The 20,035-nt window shown below is 47.6% G+C and overlaps 1 protein-coding gene across 2 annotated transcripts in view; it reads left to right on the top strand.

Moving 5' to 3' along the window:
• The window catches only part of LOC143100567 (FERM, ARHGEF and pleckstrin domain-containing protein 1), a 47,752-nt gene that overhangs the window by 24,747 nt on the left and 2,970 nt on the right, over positions 1 to 20,035 (top strand). For both annotated transcript variants that reach the window (XM_076263863.1, XM_076263862.1), the window contains exons 3-24: positions 3 to 107; positions 620 to 662; positions 1,173 to 1,251; positions 1,922 to 2,019; positions 3,193 to 3,307; positions 4,724 to 4,871; positions 4,978 to 5,073; positions 5,169 to 5,335; positions 5,475 to 5,543; positions 5,629 to 5,701; positions 5,870 to 6,083; positions 11,298 to 11,473; positions 12,094 to 12,183; positions 14,456 to 14,589; positions 15,793 to 15,874; positions 15,960 to 16,197; positions 16,422 to 16,552; positions 16,803 to 16,871; positions 16,984 to 17,073; positions 17,322 to 17,404; positions 18,150 to 18,262; positions 18,759 to 18,922. In XM_076263863.1, the coding sequence (XP_076119978.1) occupies positions 3 to 107; positions 620 to 662; positions 1,173 to 1,251; positions 1,922 to 2,019; positions 3,193 to 3,307; positions 4,724 to 4,871; positions 4,978 to 5,073; positions 5,169 to 5,335; positions 5,475 to 5,543; positions 5,629 to 5,701; positions 5,870 to 6,083; positions 11,298 to 11,473; positions 12,094 to 12,183; positions 14,456 to 14,589; positions 15,793 to 15,874; positions 15,960 to 16,197; positions 16,422 to 16,552; positions 16,803 to 16,871; positions 16,984 to 17,073; positions 17,322 to 17,404; positions 18,150 to 18,262; positions 18,759 to 18,922 (2,577 nt within the window). The remainder of the gene's footprint in view (positions 1 to 2; positions 108 to 619; positions 663 to 1,172; positions 1,252 to 1,921; positions 2,020 to 3,192; positions 3,308 to 4,723; positions 4,872 to 4,977; positions 5,074 to 5,168; positions 5,336 to 5,474; positions 5,544 to 5,628; positions 5,702 to 5,869; positions 6,084 to 11,297; positions 11,474 to 12,093; positions 12,184 to 14,455; positions 14,590 to 15,792; positions 15,875 to 15,959; positions 16,198 to 16,421; positions 16,553 to 16,802; positions 16,872 to 16,983; positions 17,074 to 17,321; positions 17,405 to 18,149; positions 18,263 to 18,758; positions 18,923 to 20,035) is intronic.

Below are 20,035 nucleotides of genomic sequence, written 5' to 3'. Positions count from 1 at the left end.
AGCAACGAGCGTCGGGCAAGGTGCTGTTTGACATGGTGTGCACTCACCTGAACCTCGTCGAAGGAGACTACTTTGGCCTGGAGTATCAGGATCATCGGAAAATGATGGTGAGTAGGAGACCGTAATCTGTCATACTGTCAAGCCCATGGAAAGATAACTGCCCTTTCGGGCCAAAATCTGATTAGATTGAATTTTTTCATTTGCCTGCATTGTTATTTAGATAGCCCCTCCATGACCAGAACATTAATCATGTATAATGACAATGAGAGAGTCCCAGTAATCATCCTCTGGTCTAAATGTAAGGAGATCGGGCTCAATAGAGGTCATATTCAGAAGAAAGACATGGAGGAGATGAAACAGCCATTATGCTCAAGTACTCTAATAGGCTCTTGTCTGATGACTGAATCACATGAAGAATATTATTGTGAACATCAAAAGGTTTTCAGGTTGAAACAGTCCACTGCAAGACATCATTAATATAGTAAAATGTAACCCTTGCAACCTTGTTTGTCTCATTTTATTGTAGAATATTGAACAATAGTTGTTAAGTTAGTTTGAAGAACTGTCTTACAGGTTTATTATCATATTATGACATATGATTCTCTTTTTTTTCTTACAGGTTTGGCTGGACCACTTAAAACCCATAGCAAAGCAGATCAAACGTAAGTCGTCAGGTTTTGAAATCCTAAACGACTTCTCATAGAAAATGTTGTTGCTCTCATCCAGTCTGTAGTTCCTCCTGCGCGCCCAGCTGTAGTCTGTTGTCCTTACAAAGACACCACTTCCCTCCATGTGCACCTCACCTCAGCAGCAGTGTAACCAGTGGAAGTAATCAGGACCAAAACATATGGTGACATCATGTAGCTTTAAACACCATGTCAAAGAAAAGGAAATTAAAGCATGGAGGTGGTCCAATGAAATCTTTTATAGAGTATTTCTTTACAGCCCTGAAAGATTAAACCTTATCTCCAAGAGCATAGGCTTCTTGGCAATGGAAGTCTTGATCGCTAAAGTTTCTTCCACAGGACTAAGCCATTTCATTTTATTTTCATTTCAACCTAGAGGGAAAAAAAGGGAGAAAAAAGCAAACCCTTATTTTACTATGGTGTCTTGCCATGTGAAATCTTTTGATGTTCCAATCTGGCAGTACAATTGTGGTGTCGTGTTCACAGGGCCCAAGCACACAGTCCTGCGCTTCGTGGTGAAATTCTTTCCCCCAGACCATGCCCAGCTACTGGAGGAGCTGACCAGGTGAGCCACAGCAGCACAGACTTCCTCTGCCCACTCACTTTCATGATCAGTGCCCAAAGCTTCAAAGTCGCCCTCCCGTCTCACATCAGAAAGCCGAGAAAATGCCTAGGAATGCAAATCAAAACACTTCTGCCAGGCTGGCGGCCTAATCTTTCCCCTTCCCTAATTCATTACAATAATTTTATTCATGCAGCTGACATGCTGCTGACTGTAAGCCTCAATAGGATTATCCTAATACCTGTCATAAGTCTGCCAATAGTCATCCATAGTGCCATCGTATCACGACTGAAAAGGCACCATGCCATGGGCACCTGGTCTCTGTGTGGTTAAGTGCATTAAATCCAGGCACTGGAGGAGCATGGCTACTAATGCATATGCAATGGCTGTGGTACAAAATTCCAGCAGATTTATGCCATTAATATGTCCCCCAACATAATCTCTACTCCGCTATTGTGACCCTACGATGCTCACACTCTTTATTGGTTCATTTAATCTTGCATTAATCACTTTAATTGTTGCGCAGTCTACTAAGCAACAGTACTCAATCAGTCTGTGAATACATTCTTTACATTCTTTGTCTCTTCCTGGGGCACTGGGCAGTCCTGTACAGTCTGCTCTGGAGGATGAAGTGTGTGCTGCTGTTTTGACCGTGTTGTCCTGTGTGTCCCAGGTACCTGTTTGCCCTGCAGATAAAGTATGACCTGGCCTGTGGCCGACTGACCTGCAACGACAGCAGTGCAGCTCTGCTGGTCTCCCACATCATCCAGTGTGAGTCATCCTCCCATGGTTGTCTTTAGGCGTTTTCTTGAAGGCAATGCCTGCATGTCTTCGCGCTGAATGCTGCATGACGCAACATTGACCCTCCCGCTGGATGCTGCGTAGCGCAACATTGACCCTCCCGCTGGATGCTGCGTAGCGCAGCATGCTTTTTATTTCATGTTTCTAGGTGCTACAGAGGCTTAGATATTAAATTTTGGTAGACGTTGACAATTTTTAGTATGTTTTCAGAAAACCCTCAGGAAATAAGGTTATTTAGTCTAGAATGCCATAGGATTCTATAGGCGTTTTTAGCAGGCATTTTAGGAGTAAATGGGTTAATTAAGTGTGAAATGTCTTGTCCTGTTGTATACCTATTTATTTATTTTGATAAAACTTCAGCCATCTTTTTCTATGTGCATACACATTGGTTGAATGACAATACATTCAATTGAATTTATCTTCCTAAATGTTATTATAGTAGTGTAATAACCTTCTTCCACGGTAAAGAAAAATCTAATTGTTTAGAAAATAGATACAGTGGAGGGGGAGGTGATGGAGGAGAATGGGAAATATTATGACTGAAAATAGAGAGAGAACAATACTGATGTCAGGAATGATTGAAATGATCCTTTGAGAAATTTGGGGAGAGTTTTATTGCCAGCTCTTGCAAGAGTAGAGAAGACTTTTGGGAAAGCAAATGCAGTAGAAGAAAACAACTTCAGATGGTATTTGTTGTCATGGATACCTTTGAGCTGTCGCTTTGTATGAAATCTGTGCCGCTTTAGTGAAAGCAATGATAATGATAATGATAAGTCGCTCCCTAACCAGAGAGATTCGAAGTCCATCTACACGTCCAAATGGGCCTGTCTCTGACAGCTGGCCGTCAAATTAAGCCTAATCAAAGTGAGCAGCTAACAGGGACTGAGACTGCATGTTTTTCCCAATTATTCATATGTTACAAATGGGAGCATTTTGGATACATTCAAATAGGGTTGTAGTGAACCATTTATTCTACTAATCAAACACTTTCAGTAATCAGTTATTAATTTGCTGAAACCAAACACCCATTCTCCTTCAGAGTATATTGACATTTCATCTAATGTTCTCATAGATCTGCACACTCCCACGTAAAAAACACATTTCCATCAGCTTTCTTTAATCTTTGTTCTCTATGGTCAACAGCGGAAATCGGGGACTTTGAGGAGACTCAGAGTCGGCAGCACCTTCTGAACAACAGTTACATTCCGGACCAAATGGCCCTCATAGACAGTATCATGGAGTTTCACCACAAGCATGTGTATGTTCAGCCAATATTGTTATCCTCTCTTTGTGACTGCCAGGATATAAGCTTTCATATCGTTTTGCTCAAGTGTAGTGTAGTGTGTGTGTGTAGTGTGTTTTTTGCAAATTTCGTTCTTCCAATGTGACACCGTGCTGTCGACTGACATCATCCCGCTGATAACTGGGTTTGAGGGGTGGGAGGAGTATCAGACACATCCTCAGGCGCTGTGTTAATCTGGAGTGACACATGGTAGGAGCACGCAGCTCTCTGTAACGCGAGGAGAGTCAGCTTTGCGTGTTCAGCAGACTTTAGACCCCGCACAGCAACCCCTCCTCCCCCCCCCCCCCCCCATTCACGGTTTGTGTGGTTTGAGCCTGCAGGCGAGTGTGCGGCGGGGAGCTGCTCAGGCAGCGAGTTCTAATAACAAAGAGACGTGCATTACACACCCCAGAAGACAAGGAGCCACCTGTGTCTGCGCTTCATGTGGAAAGTCCTCAGACATTACACCGTCTGCCTCCAGGACAAAGGGAATATCTTGGCTTTAGCCTGCCATTGACACACAGTCTTTTTTTCACCTCTCGGGTCATGTTTTGGGTGCATGTTTAAACTTGGGCAAGTGCTGAATAATTGTCAATAGTCACGTCTGCCTCGTCGACTGGTCCTTATTTAGCCTCTGTGGTACATGTCGTCATCAGTGAACCCTTCGGTGGACTCCACTTTGGAACAGCACAAAAGTGCACTTCTGGGACACCGCAGGGAAAGGAGAAGTGCAAAACGCTTCCTCTCCCATAGCTCCCTGGGCCACACATCGATGTGAACCTGCTTTGAACGGGGGCCAACACATAAACATGCTCTTCACCTTCACAGCACTTGTTTGGGGAGGGAAGAATGCAAGCTCAGCAGGTAGCCGACAGGCCCACCGCTAGCTCTGACTAGCCTCCCTTGGCTCTTCTCTCTGGGCCCTTTTTTCAGCTGATAACAAAAACGGTAGTTATTTTGGGAGAGAGCCCTGCTGGGAATTTAATCTCTCATTAACTACGCAGAGCAGGAAACAGGAAAGCATTCACAAAGATAAGATTGCGCGAGGCAAATCTCTGCGACATTGTTTCCCTGAAACCAGGATGCTGTCAGTTAAATCAAGTGAACATCTTTTTACTTTTGAACAAGTGAACATCCTTTTACATTTATGGGACTTCAGTTCAAGTTCCTAATATTCTAATATGTATTGTAAGACACTTAACCCACACCTGTAAACTTGTCACCTTTTGGCTACAGTCACCGTTTCTATGTTAACCAGGGTAGTTGAAGTGAATAGGGTTTTGTATGTTGTCACCTTTTTTACTACTCCTGAGTTTGCAGGTCACCTTGATGTTAGTTTAGCCTATCTTGTTGTTGATCTTATATTGTTGACCTTAGTTCATGTGTTAACAGGGGGCACACACCAGCCGAGTCCGATTTCCAGCTGCTGGAGGTGGCTCGCCGGCTGGAGATGTACGGCATACGCCTTCATCCAGCCAAGGACCGAGAGGGCACCAAGCTCAGCCTGTCGGTGGCTCACACCGGCGTCCTCGTCTTTCAGGTGATTATCTCATATCTGTGCCATGTCTCAGGGTCCTGAGGGCCTTCTTGAAGACTTGATAATATACAGTATGTTGGCAAAAAAAACAAACTCTCTTACCTTACAGGGTCACACGAAGATCAATGCCTTCAACTGGTCCAAAGTGCGGAAGCTGAGTTTCAAGAGGAAAAGATTTCTTATCAAACTCAGGCCAGACCTGAATGTAAGTCACCCCAACTTGTGTTTGGCTCTGTGAGTGATTACGTGTTTGGAGGCGTGCACGTGAGAGCTGACCCAGCATAACCTCTGCCCCCACAGGAGAGTGCATACCAGGACACGCTGGAGTTCCTGATGGCCAGCCGCGACTGCTGCAAGGTGTTCTGGAAGATCTGTGTGGAGTACCATGCCTTTTTCCGGCTTTTCGAAGAGCCCAAGCCCAAGCCTAAGCCTGTTCTGTTCAGCCGAGGGTCCTCCTTCAGGTTCAGGTAGATGAATGTGGAGCCTCTGTGTTGAATAAATATTGATGCAGACACAAATGCACAATCTGTTATTCTATTATTGACCTCTATTGATTTTGTTGTTGACCTTGCTGACTGTCTACTTTCTCCATTGTATCTTTGCCAGTGGTCGGACACAGAAGCAGCTCATTGATTATGTGAAAGACACAGAATTCAAAAAAATTCCCTTTGAAAGGTGAGGCCTCTAACCTATTGATGAGAGTCTGGAAGATGTGTGGCATGCAGACTTTAACATTGAGTGTTTCTCATTTTCTCCTCAGGAAACACAGTAAAGTCCAGTACAACAGTAACCTATCCCCACTGCCTTCACTACGCTCCGAAGTGCCAAAAGAAGTCAGTGTCTCTGTCCATTGTTCTTTCATTGTTACCAGTAGATTTCAATGGGGACCAAACTCAAAAAATGTTCTGTTATTCTCGATCAAAGTGTCAGCCCTTTTCCCATTTGTTGTTCTCTGATTTCCCATTTTCTCGTTTTGTCTTGTATCATTTGTCTCAACACAGAGTGCAAGCTATACTGCCCGAGAGAGGAGCCACTCTCCAGCCAAGCACCACTGGAAGGAGCCGGCGCTAGTGAGCGCCGAGGACTCGCCCGCCCTGCGGACTCGCGGCAGTCACGCGGGCCAGCCCAACGGCCACGAGCAGCGGCCCGAGGAGGGCGCGAGGGCAGCGCCGGCCGGCGGCGGCAGGCACCATGCGGCCGAAGCCCTGAACACAGGTCCAGCATCACGGGCTGCCAAGGGCAGCAGCTCCTCCATCCCATACATAGACTGCAGTGATGTAGATAGCGAGTACGACGTCGTGAAGGGCAGAGTCACCCGCTCCCATTCCAACGCCACCAGCGGCTACGGGGAAGACCCCCTGCCGGGGTTCCCCCGCGGCGGCCTAAATGGACCGCGCCGCGCGGAGCGGGAGAGGGAGTACGAGCGGGAGCGAGGCGTTGGCCAGAACAAAGGCAGGCAAACGCCTCCTTTCCCCCCGAGTCCAGTCAGCCCAGACGTTAGCGATTTTGAGTTGTCGGACGTGTCCTATTACGCCCGCGGCCCTTTCCACAGCACGGTGATAGATGACGTGCTGCGTGCCGGGGTGGACTTGCGGAACAGTCCGTCCCGGCACGCAGCGGGCACGCGCAGCCTGACCTCCAGCCCCGCGCTGAGCTCCTTCAACCGCACAGGCTCGCTCAGTCACGCTGACCACAACGGCTACGGCTACGGCGCTGGCGGTCCCGTTGGCGTTAACGTGCGACCCAACCACCCGGCCACGCCGGCGCAGCGCTACGGCAACTACTCCCCCATGATTAGCCGGGCCCCGCAGCTGCAGAAGCTGCAGAACGCGCGCAACCGCTCCGACACCGACCCGTTCGTGCTGAGCCCGGCCACCTCCACGCCGGCACGCGAGCCGCGGCCCGTGCTGTCGCGCGCCGAGCGCATGGCCGCCCTCGAGCGCCGCATGCTGGCCAACGGCCTGACGCCGCCCGGCATGCCGCCCCGCGCCGGCCCCACGCTCAGGCCGCACGGCCGGCCGGGCCTGGAGCACATCGGCGCTGTGCAGATGGTGGACGGCTCCACCAGCAGCGGCACGGAGTCCAGCGACTCCGAGGCCGAGTCCAGCGGCGGATCGTGTGGCCAGCCGCTGGCCTACGACAACCCCATGGCCATGAACACCTCGCCCCGGATGCCCCGCAGCAAGTTCTCCTTCGGTAGCCTGCAGCTGGACGAGGAGACGGAGGAGGACGGCTGCCTCACGTTCAGTGACGAGGACGGGGCGCAGGTGTTCAACTGTTAGGACAGATGGCCCAGAGGAGGGTTGCGATTCGCCAGCGTGGCGTCTGTGTCGGCGTCCACTTTGGCTGCCTGCGTGCCGGGGGGGTTGGGTAAGCATAGCACAGGGGTGGAATGAACCAGAGCGGCTGGCCGTCTTGGCTCAGAGATGTCCGAGATGTCATTCCAGTGGGGAAGAGATAGATGGCTGGTTTCGGTCTGGAGGATCGAGAGGTTTGGCTCCCTGCTTGGGAACGTCGGGTTGTGCGTCCCAGTTTCAGTGCATGCTCTGTGGGTTAGGGTGAAGGCAGCCGTCTCCGGGCTCCGCCCTGTAAGACAGACATTGTGGACCTTGCAGAGGCTGGAATCTGGCTCGTTTTTTATTGTTTGAGAAACTTTTTTACAAGGCTTGCATGTTTATTCCACTTTGATTGTATTTGTGGCTTTGTCTTTGCCAGAGGGCCTAAGAGAATTTATAGTGCCATATTATCCTGTGAAGCAGCTTTGCTCCACAACATTTGAAGTTTAACACAGTAGACTAGAGCACATCCCTCAGATGCCTTCATTTTTCTTTGGTCAGCTGTCCTCTTTTCATAAATACTGGACGGTAATCTCACAGTTTTAGACAATTTGATTGCTGATTGCTAATTTGTACTTTGACTTACATTTTCATAATATTTGTTATATGTTTTAGATGCATGCACTGTAGAAGAAAGTGTTTGAATCAGGACTCGGGCATATTGCCTTCACAAATGTAGCTTAAGCAGTAGCTTAGAATGTTTACGTCTCTTAATGATTGTATGTCTTCTAGTTTTCATGAGGACACGTAATATAGCTTATATACATGAACAAGACTACATATTCATTTCAGCAGTTTAAATGTTTTCTAGAATGTTCTTTGGTGTTGGGCTTTGGGAAGACCTCCCTGCAGTCTGCAGTATAGCCTAACATGCGGTCTTTGATTGATATTCAATATATCTAATGTTTACAATAACGCTTTTTCTGCACACAAGGTGCATCGGTGAAGGTCTTGGTTTGTTCCTTTTACATTTAGTGTGCATACACAGTATTGCAACATTTGGCATTCACTGTGGCATTGTGAAATATGGATTCATGGATGGAATTAAAGGGACCATAGAATGCACATTCATATCTTAGGCATATATCTTGACTGCTCTCGGAACCTGTCGGGCTATTGGCCAGCGATGGGCAGACACTCTGACCGCACACTGCATCGCCATCCTGCTTCTGAGTCCTCCGCACTCATGTGACTCGCTCTGTCTGCTCCTTTACTTCCTGTCTGTACAGCACATGGACTTAGCCTCCCCCACTGCACCCCACCCCACCCTACCGCAACCCCACCCCACCTCACCCCTTAAACATTCACGGCAAAGAACATGAATGAGTTTTGGCTTTGCATTCTGTGTAGCCCTGTTTTTGTTTTTTCCTACTTCCTGGTTTCTTTCAATGTTCTTTTTCTTTCATTAAACAAAGGTGGCTTGGGCTTCATTTTTGTCATTGTCATACTGTATGTTTGCTGTTTTTTCTTTTGTGGTACTGCTGGTACAAAAGATGGAATGAAAAATCTGGACACTAATACAATCTAATATATATATTTTCTTTTTTTGTTTTGAAAAAAGATAGATTTTTCTTTGTCCAATGTAAAGCACTGTTCTGTCAGCATGCACTTTTGGAGGTCCCACGTCTCACCCATTCTCCCCCTACCCACAGCTCTGCAGGCATGTATACCCCACTCCTTGACTGTCCTGACCTTTTACTGTTCTGTCACTCTTTGTCTGAAAAGAAAAGTGAAGGTTAACCCGGGTTCCCTTGAATGCAGTGATCCTGTTAGCTGGAACCAGAGCACAGGGCCAACTGACCGCACCACCACAGTGTGATGTTGGTGAAGGGAAGCATGTCAGGAGAAGGACTAAGGCGGCGCTCAGCAGGTGTAGTGTGTGTGAGGGCCTTTGAGAGGACTGAGCTGCCTCTTGCGTTTAGCTGCGGCTTTCGTCAGAAACTCCTCATAACATTATCTAGGTCAGTGTTTGTTGTACCATATTTTTAATGCCAATAGCAATTGTCCAATATTCCTGCTACAATAGGAAATTTGCAAATAGGTTACATCATTCAGTCAGTATATTGTTATAATGAGCAACTTTTACAAATTGTTGCCATTTTTACATTCATATTTATATATACATTGCATTCCTTCTGCATTAATATTCCATGCTTCGCTTTCATTCCAGCATGCCTGCTTCATTAATTTTCAATTGCACACTAGCACGCAAGTACAGGGTCAATATTTGGATTCTCTCTGTCACGTTCCATTTGGCTGCCCCAGAGACTAGCGCACAGACACAGCACGTGGAACTCGGGTCAGGGGAAGAATCAAAGGGTTCTGCTCATTACAGGATCACTGCATTTCCTAAGAGAATCCTGAAACACATGTACCAAGCCCCTGCCTGCTGGCCTCTGTTGTACTGGGAGCACTGCACACAGCACACGTCTTACATCCATCCATCCGCGGGGCTCTTACATGTCTGTGGTTTCTAACCGAACTCCTGAGGGAGCGCACTCAAAGTTGCCGCTTCTGCCCATTGCGCCCGCTTGGGCTCTGTGACTTTGTGACTCGCGTCGCTGTGTGATGTACTAAACTGCTGTGCCAGTTCCCAGCGCGGCAGGCGAGCGGGCAAGCTTGTGTTAACCCACTCGACTGGCAGCTAGCGGGCAAGAGTGGTCAAGCCAGGTCACAGGCATGGTGTTTGTTCTGTTCCTTTGCTGCCCTGCCGGTTCACTCTGTATCCTCACCTTACACTGTCACGACCCCTGTCCCTTACCACCGCCCCCCACTACAGCTGATATACGAGTCCAGTGGGATCAGTGTCTCATTGTATTAATAAAACTGCCCCCAGTGGGTTATGTTTCTGTGGTAAAGAATGTTGTCCGTTTTTTTATAACATACTGTATGTGACAGTAGCTAAATTATTTAAGATGACATTGTAGCAAATAAGTTTCGGCCTACATTTTCTACACAGATGAAATGCACAAAAGCCAGAAACTTAAATCTTTTTTTCTATGTGCAGAATTTAAACAAACAAGGTTTATGGGGAAAATGGAACTTCAATCACAGAGCGAAATGTTGCCTCTGTGTTGGACCCAATGGGCAGAAGACTTTTAGACTGCACTTTTCACATTTCCCTTCCTGTCTCTCTCACTCACACTCACTCAGTACTGTAACACTTCTTATGTACTGTAGTCTTGTGCTGTTCCTTTTGACACACACTGGACTTTGCCACTGTTCATGCTCTCTCTCTCCCTCACTGAAAGAAATTTCAATACTTTAAAAAAAAAAAAAACCTGTATGCGGTTGTGCACTAGTGTCAATAAAGTTGGCCTTTGTGAAGTGGGACTCGAGAATCTTCTTTAAAGCCCATCTCCATGATCACTGTAGACTGTAGACCCCCACCCACTCACCTCCATATCCCTCTATAGTGTTGTAGTTAGTTGTGTGGCATTGTTTTGTTTACTATTATTTGGAGGAATGTATGTATACAGTGTGAGTTATACATACATTTGTCTGTCTCCCTACATGTGTTTTGTTGGCCTAGTGTTCTAGTATTGTCTCATGGTTGTGGTGGATCTCCTCTCCATTCTAGCTGGTAGTAAGTGTTGTTTAATCACTGTTTTGTCTGTGTCAACACAATCAGTGCAATCAGAGGACAGGACTCGGTTATGGGCAAGTACAACCTTAGTACAAGTAACAACCTTGTGCCATAGAGACTAGTAACGTTACCGTAGTAACAGCAGCGTTCAGTAGTTGAGCTCGTAGGTAAGTCTCCTTTTGTATGACCTGCAGTCTTTGTCTCAGACATACTGCGGCTACATTCCTAAACGGTCTGATGAGCCAGGCAGCCTGCACGTTGATTTCAGACCGGAGCAGTGGGCTGTCTGCAGTGACTCACCAGCCACTGGCTGGATGAATGCACATGAGCAGCTGCAGGCTAGCCTGTCGCACCACTGCAGCCTAGTTACTCTGCCACTCGCTGTGCTTCTTTCTCAATACATGGTTTGTCGCACAGGCTAATTCAGCAATCTGAAGTCTCTCTCTCTTTCTCTCTCTCTCTCCCTTTCTCTGTATCTCTCTCTCTGTTTTCCTTGTTGTTCCACAGAGCCGGTCTCCAGCAGCCCGCGGTTGTTGGGGGCAGCTCGGGGCATGGTCAACGGACAGCACCAGACAAACGGAGGCGGGCACAGTCCCGACGGCCGCCAGCCGTCTCCCCCCACCAGCCCGCTGCTCAATGATGCAGCCACGCGGACTGATGATGAGGACGAGGCAAGGAGGAAGGTGAGTCAGACGCCCACTCATTAAGATGGGGGTCTGCTCACTGGCCTGTGTGTGTGTGTGTGTGTGTGTGTGCATCTGTCTGTCTGTCTGTCTGTGTGTTTGCCTATGCCTGTGTGTGTGTGCGTCTGTCTGTCTGTCTGTGTGTCTGTGTGTTTGCCTATGCCTATGCCTGTGTGTGTGTGTGTGTGTGCGTCTGTCTGTCTGTCTGTCTGTCTGTGTGTCTGTGTGTTTGCCTATGCCTGTGTGTGTATGTGTGTGTGCGTCTGTCTGTCTGTCTGTGTGTTTGCCTATGCCTGTGTGTGTGTGTGTGTGTGTGCGTCTGTATGTCTGTCTGTCTGTCTGTGTGTCTGTGTGTTTGCCTATGCCTGTGTGTGTATGTGTGTCATAGGGAGAAAACATATTGTCTCTGGGTGTCTAATGTGGGTCATTTGAATCTAAAACAAGACTGCTTTCATGTACCCAGAAGGACCTGGTTGCCCTAAATTGCATGCCAGAAAACACTACAGAGACTCAGAAACAATTACATATACAGTGCTGAAGTCCTATGATATACTACGTAAATTAGTATGTGATGTTGATTTCCAAGGGAATCCCTGACCTATGATGTACCCTTTTTACAGCGATTCCCAACAGACAAAGCTTACTTCATTGCCAAGGAGCTCCTGACCACAGAGAGGACTTATCTGAAGGACCTGGAAGTGATAACAGTGGTAAGGCACCCCGGGACTCCACTTTTCTTCAGAAACCAGTGGTCCAGTCCCACAATATCTTTTAGGGCCTCATTTGATATATTCAACAGTGTCATTTTGCATTTTGATAAACACATTTTTGCCAAAAGCTCATCTGTTCCTCTGTAATTAATCTCCATTAGTGTCTCCGACCTAGATATGAATCTGCCTCTTCAGTGAGCTATACTGTGCTCACAGGAACTGCTCGGCTCAGAAGTCATTGCAGTGGTGTACTGTTGCGCAGGTGTTGTTGAGCTCCACTTCCTGTCTTTATCAGAACATCCTCAGAGAGTGGTAATCACAGTGCAGGTTGTGACCTTGCAGTCACACAGGGGAGCCCAGGCTTTGGCGTTGGCAGGTCCTGGCCGCTGAGGTTCGCAGACTCGCCCTTTTTTTAGCTTAAGCTGCTGGCCCGCTCTTCCCTGTGTCTGGACACCAGCACTCGCTCTCTCTCTCTCTCTCTCTCTCTCTCTCTCTCTCTCTCTCTCTCTCTCTCGTTGGCACTAGAGTCCCCAGTGGACAGAGGAAATGAAGGAGCAGGACCTGGTGCTGTGTGAAAATAACTGTGGTTAATAAGGGCTTGGTGTGTGTGTGTGTGTGTGTGTGTGTGTGTGTGTGTGGTTAATAAGGGCTTGCTGTGATAGTGTGGGGCATGCTTAAGCCCCTGCAGTGATGACAGCACAGCTGGTCATTTCTCCCGCTACTGCGGGGCAGAGAGTGGATGGTGCCTCCTCAACTGGGGATAACAATCCATAATAACAATAACAACAATAATAACAATAACAATAGCCTGTGTTGAAGGAGAGCCAGCAATGTGGTGCATTCATTTGTGTTTTTTCCAGTTTGGACTGTAAAATCAATTAAGAAGTTAGTAAGTGATATGTGGATCATATTATCCAGTGATATGTGGACCAAGTCGACCAATTAATTAATTAATGGTTTGTGTAAATTACTAGATTTAGACAGAAAAGTGTCACCACCCAATAGCATAGTTGTCCCAATAGGCTGTTATTGTTAATATGCAATCAAGCAACAACATATTATAAGTCTTTTTAACTTATAGTAGTTTTGGGATGTGGAGTCCACCGTTTAAATGAAGGACGGGAAGATAGTTTAAATAAAAATATCTATGTTCTACATTCTGCAAAGCATTTCACCAACGGTGTGCCTTTGTGGATGCAGCTGTAAAGCCCTCTTTTATGAAATTTTTAAAATTATAGAATCAGTGTTCCTCATATTTTCTATAACATATTTCCTCTTCCCTGAATGACATTTCTGTTCTCTCATTCTCTGTCTCCCTCCACTCCCTCACTCCATCTCCCTCCCTCTCAGTCTTCGTCTATTTTTAACAATGAAGGTTCCAGTTGTAAGGGAATTCATCTGGGTGGCAGCTGCTGCTTGATGGCTGGTTCCCTTCCAGCAGCAACCTGTTTCCTCACAGCTGCTGGGGCTCTCCACAGACCAGCTTACAAGAACCCTCTCCCCACTATGAACACACATGCGGTCTTTCTCTCTTACACACACACACACACACACACACACACACACACACACACACACACACACACACACACACACACACACACACTCTCTCTCTCACGCTCTTGTCCCCTTTGGTTTCTCACTCTTGCTCCCCCTGTCCCTCTCTTTCCTTTCCTCTCTCTCTCTCTCTCTCTCTTTCTCCTTCTCTCTCTCTCTCTCTCTCTCTCCCTCTCTCTCTCCCCCCCCTTCTCCCTCCCTGTCTTTCCATCTCGCCGTAACAGAGTGGACAGTGTTTCCCTGTTTGATTAGATCAGGTAGGGACATCAGAAAGTGGTCCCCATGGGCAGCCCCTGCAGCGGCTGTGCTATTGATTTGTGCATTGATCACATGGTGGCTACAGGGTTTCAGGATAAGTCACAGGATAAACATGTGATTCCTGAACCAAAGTGAATGTGGCTAACCCCATCAAGCAGTGGGTGAGACACAGAGTGCAGGCTCGGCAGCAGATGGAGTCCCAATTCAACCCGAAAACCGGAGTGTTTCACCCTGTCAGATAACACGGCCATGCACAACACTGCTGTAACTGAGCCCAACCATGATTTGTGCTATTATCACTAAAGCAAAGCTCTCTCTCTCTCTCTCTCTCTCTCTCTCTCTCTCTCTCTCTCTCTCTCTCTCTCTCTCTCTCTCTCTATCTCTCTCTGTCTCTCTCTTTCTCTCTATTTCTCTCTCTCTGTCTGTCTCTTTCTCTCTGCCAATTTCTCTGCTGCAGTCATTTCAGAGTATGTTGGAGAAGGAGGAGGCTACGCCTGATTCTCTAAAGAATGTGATCCTGTCCAATTTTGACCCTCTGTACAAGTTCCACACCGGCTTTCTCAGGGAGGTGGAGCAGAGACTGGCTCTATGGTGAGTTTGTGTCCATGATATTATCGTGCTTGTGTAGAGACCAAATCCTCTGTCAAATACAGTTCACAGAGTAAAAAGCGCACAGAGGAAAAGCGTCATCCAATACAAATGACAAATAGAAATGCAAGCAAATTAAGCAAGTGAAATCGTCAGTCCGTCCCCCCCTTTTTCAATTTGGACGAGATAACACTCTGCTCGTCTCATGAGGAAAATCACGATTGCTTTCATTGATCCCAGCACGAGGCTGCATTGTAGCTCTGTCCGTTTCAATGCCGTGCAATCTGAGAGGGTTCACCACATGACCCCAGGGGGGGGCGGGGGGGGGCGGGCTGAAGAAGGGGTTTCCACGGCAACAGGCCGAGTCACAATGTGGTTCCCCGTTGCCCCTGGGTGCCCTCTGTCTGGCTGTCGCAGGGGATGAGCCTTCGGACCTACATCTCCTTATGGTGACCCGTGGAGAGGCACCAGGCAGCCGGCCAGCCCTCAAGCCTCCCGCCGCTTCCGCTCAGACAATGAGCGTCCTCACAAGCGTCCACTCCGCTCGTTTGGACAGCGCAGAGCTCAAATGCCATGCAGCAGGATTTCCTTATGGACGTCCTTCTTTAGATCTACTGTATGTGTCCTTTGTGTTCGGGGGTTATTCAGTGTCGTTGTGGGGGAGGGAGGGGGGTGTAGTGCGGTGAAGGAAGCACTGCCTTATCTGTGTGCATGAATCATTAGGAGGGAATACATGAAGAGCTCTGCTCAAGGGGGACACCTAGTGGTGAGTTTGAAGCAGTCCTCATGTCAGAAACAATGTGAAGGGACTCAAAACTCACACAAGAATGAAAATCATTCTTCATCGACATCAAGCTTATGTCTGTTATCACCTCCAATATGTCACTACAAAATGAATAATCCATTGATATGACAGTGACACCTCTCAATATCACTGATAGGCTATTGGTTAAAAAAATCACTACCTATCTTATTTTGTGTTCCACAGGAAATGAGATTTGATATGCAATCATGCTGGTATAAAGAGTAAATAGTAACAAAATTATTTTTAATTATTAACTATTTATAAACAAGAGGCATACATTTTGGCAACGCCTGTTAATCGTCATGTATGAATGAGTTGTCTTCATGAGTAGTTGCTGCAGACTTGGGATAAACATGACCCTTGTGTAATCCTACTGAAGTTTTTGATTTGTTTTCCATCAGGGAGGGGCGCTCCAATGCTCACATTAAAGGGGACTACCAGCGCATTGGTGATGTCATGCTGAAGAACATTCAGGGCTTAAAGGTACAGGGACTGCGAAACCAGTCACAATTTCCACCCCCCACCACCACCCCTTGAGTCTGACCCCCCCGTCTCGCTCTGGTTGCAGCAAATGACTGCTCACCTGCAGAAGCAGGCGGAGATGCTGCGGGAGCTGGAGCAGGCGTGCCGGGCCTCGCGCAAGCTGGAGGGGCTGTGCCGGGACTTTGAGCTGCAGAAGGTGTGCTACGTGCCCCTCAGCGTCTTCCTGCTGCGGCCGCTCCACCGCCTGCTGCACTACAAGCAGATCCTGGAGCGCCTGTGCAAACACTACCCCCCCACGCACGCCGACTTCAGGGACTGCAGAGGTGAGCGACAACACCCCGAAGGTGTCCGAGGGGAAAGGGGGCAGAACTGTGCATGCAGATAGAAGGGGTCATGATTGGACAGACGGACTTATGATTGACCCCGCATGACATGGCCATGGTGAAGTCTATGAACATGTAGACCATTACTAAGTTGAGTTGTCTGTGCTAAACCTGTGGTTCTGTGTTTGTCTGTCTGCCTGTCTGTCTGCCTGTCTGTCTCCAAGCCGCTCTGGCAGATGTGGCTGAGATTGCGTCCCAGCTGCATAGCAGCATGATCAAGACAGAAAACTACCAGAAGCTGCTGGAGCTCAAAAAGGACTTGATTGGCACCGACAATCTGGCAGCCGCAGGAAGGGTGAGTGAGTAGCTAGAGAATGTACAGGTACAGGAGAGTGTGTGCGTGTGTGTGTGTGTGTGTGTGTGTGTGTGTGTGGGATTGCATGCATCATGATGTAAAACTCTTGTGCTCTTTCAACTAAAGCATTATATCCTCTCAAAAAAACATGTGCACTATGTCATTTTATGGCTAATTATTGTTTTATGGGTTAATACTGCAGGATTTGTTTGTTATTGTTTCATGCTCAGGCAGGTTGTGTTTTTCTTAGGAGTTCATCAGGTTGGGATGTCTCAGCAAGCTGTCTGGAAAAGGCCTCCAACAGCGCATGTTTTTCCTGGTAATGCCTGATTTGCTCCTCATGTATTTTTGATGAAAGCCTTGTCATATGTTTTTCTCCCCATTTAAACATTGCACTGACAGGTTTATTTTTTATTTTTTATTTTTTCCAGTTTAATGATGTTCTTTTATATACCAGTCGAGGAATGACTGCTACGAATCAGTTTAAAGTACATGGGCAACTGCCACTACATGGCATGACTGTAAGTAGACTTTGTTTTTCTTGACTTTAAGTGCTTTTCACAGATCTCTCTTTTTCTCTCTGTCTGTCTTTCCTTCCGGCTTTCTCTTAAATAGTTCACATTACTGACTTTTTTTATAAATGCTTTTTGCTTCCTGTTTTTTTTTTCTCCGTTACTCCTTGTCTCTGTCTGTATCATGTGTCATGTTTATTTATTTGTTCTTTTCTCGAGATATTTACTGACCTCCTCTTTCCCCTGGGTCTTCTCAGATCAGAGAGAGTGAGGATGAGTGGGGTGTGCCTCACTCATTCACCCTGGTGGGCCAGCGCCAGTCGGTGGTGGTCGCAGCAAGGTAAGGCCGCCCACTCTGTTGCGCTCCGCTCCGCTTTGCTTCGTTGTGGTGAGGCCGGCCCAGAGCAGGCTGTGCTGGGAGCATCGATCTCCTCAGAGCTACGGTGTCCACAATGGCATTTTTGTAGTGCTCCAGAGGCACGTTCATAATTTATGATGCACAGATGCTCATAGAAATAACTGCATGAAATATGCATAAGGGGCAAACCCTAGGCAATCCTACGGAGGCAGTCCAAGTCTCTTTGTCTTCCCCATTTTGCTCAATTTTACAATTTTTTTGTTTTGTACTGCATTCTGAACAAATTACAGCATATTTCACCTACTGGGCTGCTTAAATAGATAACTGTACTAGGGACCAAAACATCCTAAGTTTTGTATGGGGCAGCTGTGGCCTACAGAGCTCCTACTGGTTAGCGCTTCAGACTTGTAACCGGAGGGTTGCCGGTTCGAGCCCCGACCAGTGGGCCGCGGCTGAAGTGCCCTTGAGCAAGGCACCTAACCCCTCACTGCTCCCCGAGCGCCGCTGTTGTTGCAGGCAGCTCACTTCGCCGGGATTAGTGTGTGCTTCACCTCACTGTGTGTTCACTGTGTGCTGAGTGTGTTTCACTAATTTACGGATTGGGATAAATTGGGATAAATGCAGAGACCAAATTTCCCTCACGGGATTAAAAGAGTATATATACTTATACAGCTGATGGCTGATGATTTAAATTCCACTCTCTCTACTTGCTCTCCCTCTATCCCAGTTCGTTGTCGGAAATGGAAAAGTGGATGGAGGACATAAAGGCGGCGGTCGACCTGGCGAAGACGTCCAATGGGCCAACGTCCGAGCTGTTGGCCAGCAGTGTAAACGATCACAGTAAGTTGTATTTGTGCAGACTGTCCCCTTTGGCTCCCAGTGAAGAACAAGGACCCAGCCCTATGGCAGTCTACTGATGTTGGGAGACAAGGCCTCAGGCCTAATCTGAGCCTTCTGGACACTCCCGGCATTGTTCTCCATGCCCTTTACATTGTTCAGCATGCTTTTGAAAGTCATCGAAATTTTTTAAATATTAGTATCCACCCATTTTTTGTCATTAAAGCCCTCTGATAGAATGTACCATGTCTTGTATCCAACTGTCTGTGCATGCCCGATAAGATTCAGTTACTCCCTGTCCGGCCTATCTAATGATTAGTAATACAATCTCTGTGTGTATGTTTCTTTACTTATTGAGCAATTGTTCCAACAAACCTGTCCAGCCAGTTCCCTATCAGATTTCCTTGGAATTGAGTCTTGTGTCATAGTGCTGTGGTTCATATCCGCCCATCTGTTCCTAGTTATTTGTTTGACAATAACAGCCTCCTGAATTTCCCAGAATCCCTTGAGGACTCCTCCCTGGAGCAGGAGTCCGAGGACGACCTGAGTGCGTCACGAACGTCTCTGGAGCGCCAGGCGCCTCACCGTGGTAACACCATGGTGCACGTGTGCTGGCATAGGACCACCAGCGTGTCCATGGTGGACTATAGCATGGCTGTGGAGGTACCAGCCTCAGCCCCCACTTCCACCCTCTCCTCTCCTCTCCTCTCCTCTCCTCTCTTCGCTCCCTCCCCTGGCCTATGTGTGGTGTATATCTGTGTTAACCTCGGTCACTTTCTTTCCTGTGGGAGCAGTATCCTAGCTAGTCCTGTCCACTCTATTATCCTGGGCCTAGTGAGAGAAAAAATCAACGTTGATTTTTCCTTTCAATCACATTCTCTTGCTCTGTATTGTAAGTATATAGAGATTCTTTTGTAATGATACATTTGAATATTTCCCCGCTGAGCTGTGGCTCAGTATTACTGCTGCAATTCGCATGGCCATTCAAAGGTTACAATGTAGCGTTACTGAACAGCACTGAGAGAGACTGTTAAGCCCAGTGATCAGGACTGTTGGGATGCTGGCCTCCTCTCAGGTGGGGCCTTCTCTGTCACCCTGTCCACCTACTCTTCTCTCCGGAGCCACTCTCCGCTCTCCCTACAGGCCCACGGCCCCCAGAGCTCCACTTCCTTCTGCATGCACGTGCTGCACCTACTGAGTCCCTGTGCCACTCGTCCCCTTATTCCTCCCTTTCCCCTTTTTTTCTGTCTCTGTGTCTCCCATCTGGACCTGTCTGTTCCTGTCTTCCTCTCCTCTCCTCTGTTTCTCTTTCTGTGTCTTCTGCCTTCTGTCTCCTCTGGTCTGTCCGGTTCTGTCTCTTCTCTGCTGCCTGTCCCTCTACCTCTCTCTCTCTCTCTCTCTCTCTCTCTCTCTGTCCTCCTCTCTGTCTGTCCTCTGTGGTAGAGGACCCTAGTCCAGTCAGTGACTCTGAATCCTCAGTGAGTGGGTCCAGCAGAGACCAGGGACCCGTGCCTCTCTCTCTAATCTGCTGGTACAGGCTGCACAGCCTCTCCTTTAGTGATACCTGCAGAAGTCTGGAGGTAAAAGAGTCAGGCCTAGACAGGATTAGACTTGCTGCACTGCACCGCACCACTGCAAGCCTCTTACGGTCATTGGTGGTTATCACAGCCGATCAAAGCTGATCTCAGTAACTCAACCCCTAATGACCTACTTCAAAATGTACACAATACCAAGTGATATGTAGGCATGCATGCAATATAATCTCTATTATGTTAA

This window comes from Alosa pseudoharengus, unplaced genomic scaffold, assembly GCF_046254945.1.
Source record: "Alosa pseudoharengus isolate Yale_2024_CS ecotype anadromous, Long Island Sound unplaced genomic scaffold, YU_APseudo_1.1 YU_APseudo_1.1_scf_3, whole genome shotgun sequence".
NCBI lineage: Eukaryota > Metazoa > Chordata > Actinopteri > Clupeiformes > Clupeidae > Alosa > Alosa pseudoharengus.
Note: the sequence above shows the minus strand (reverse complement) of the source record. Positions and strands in the feature narration are given on the sequence as shown.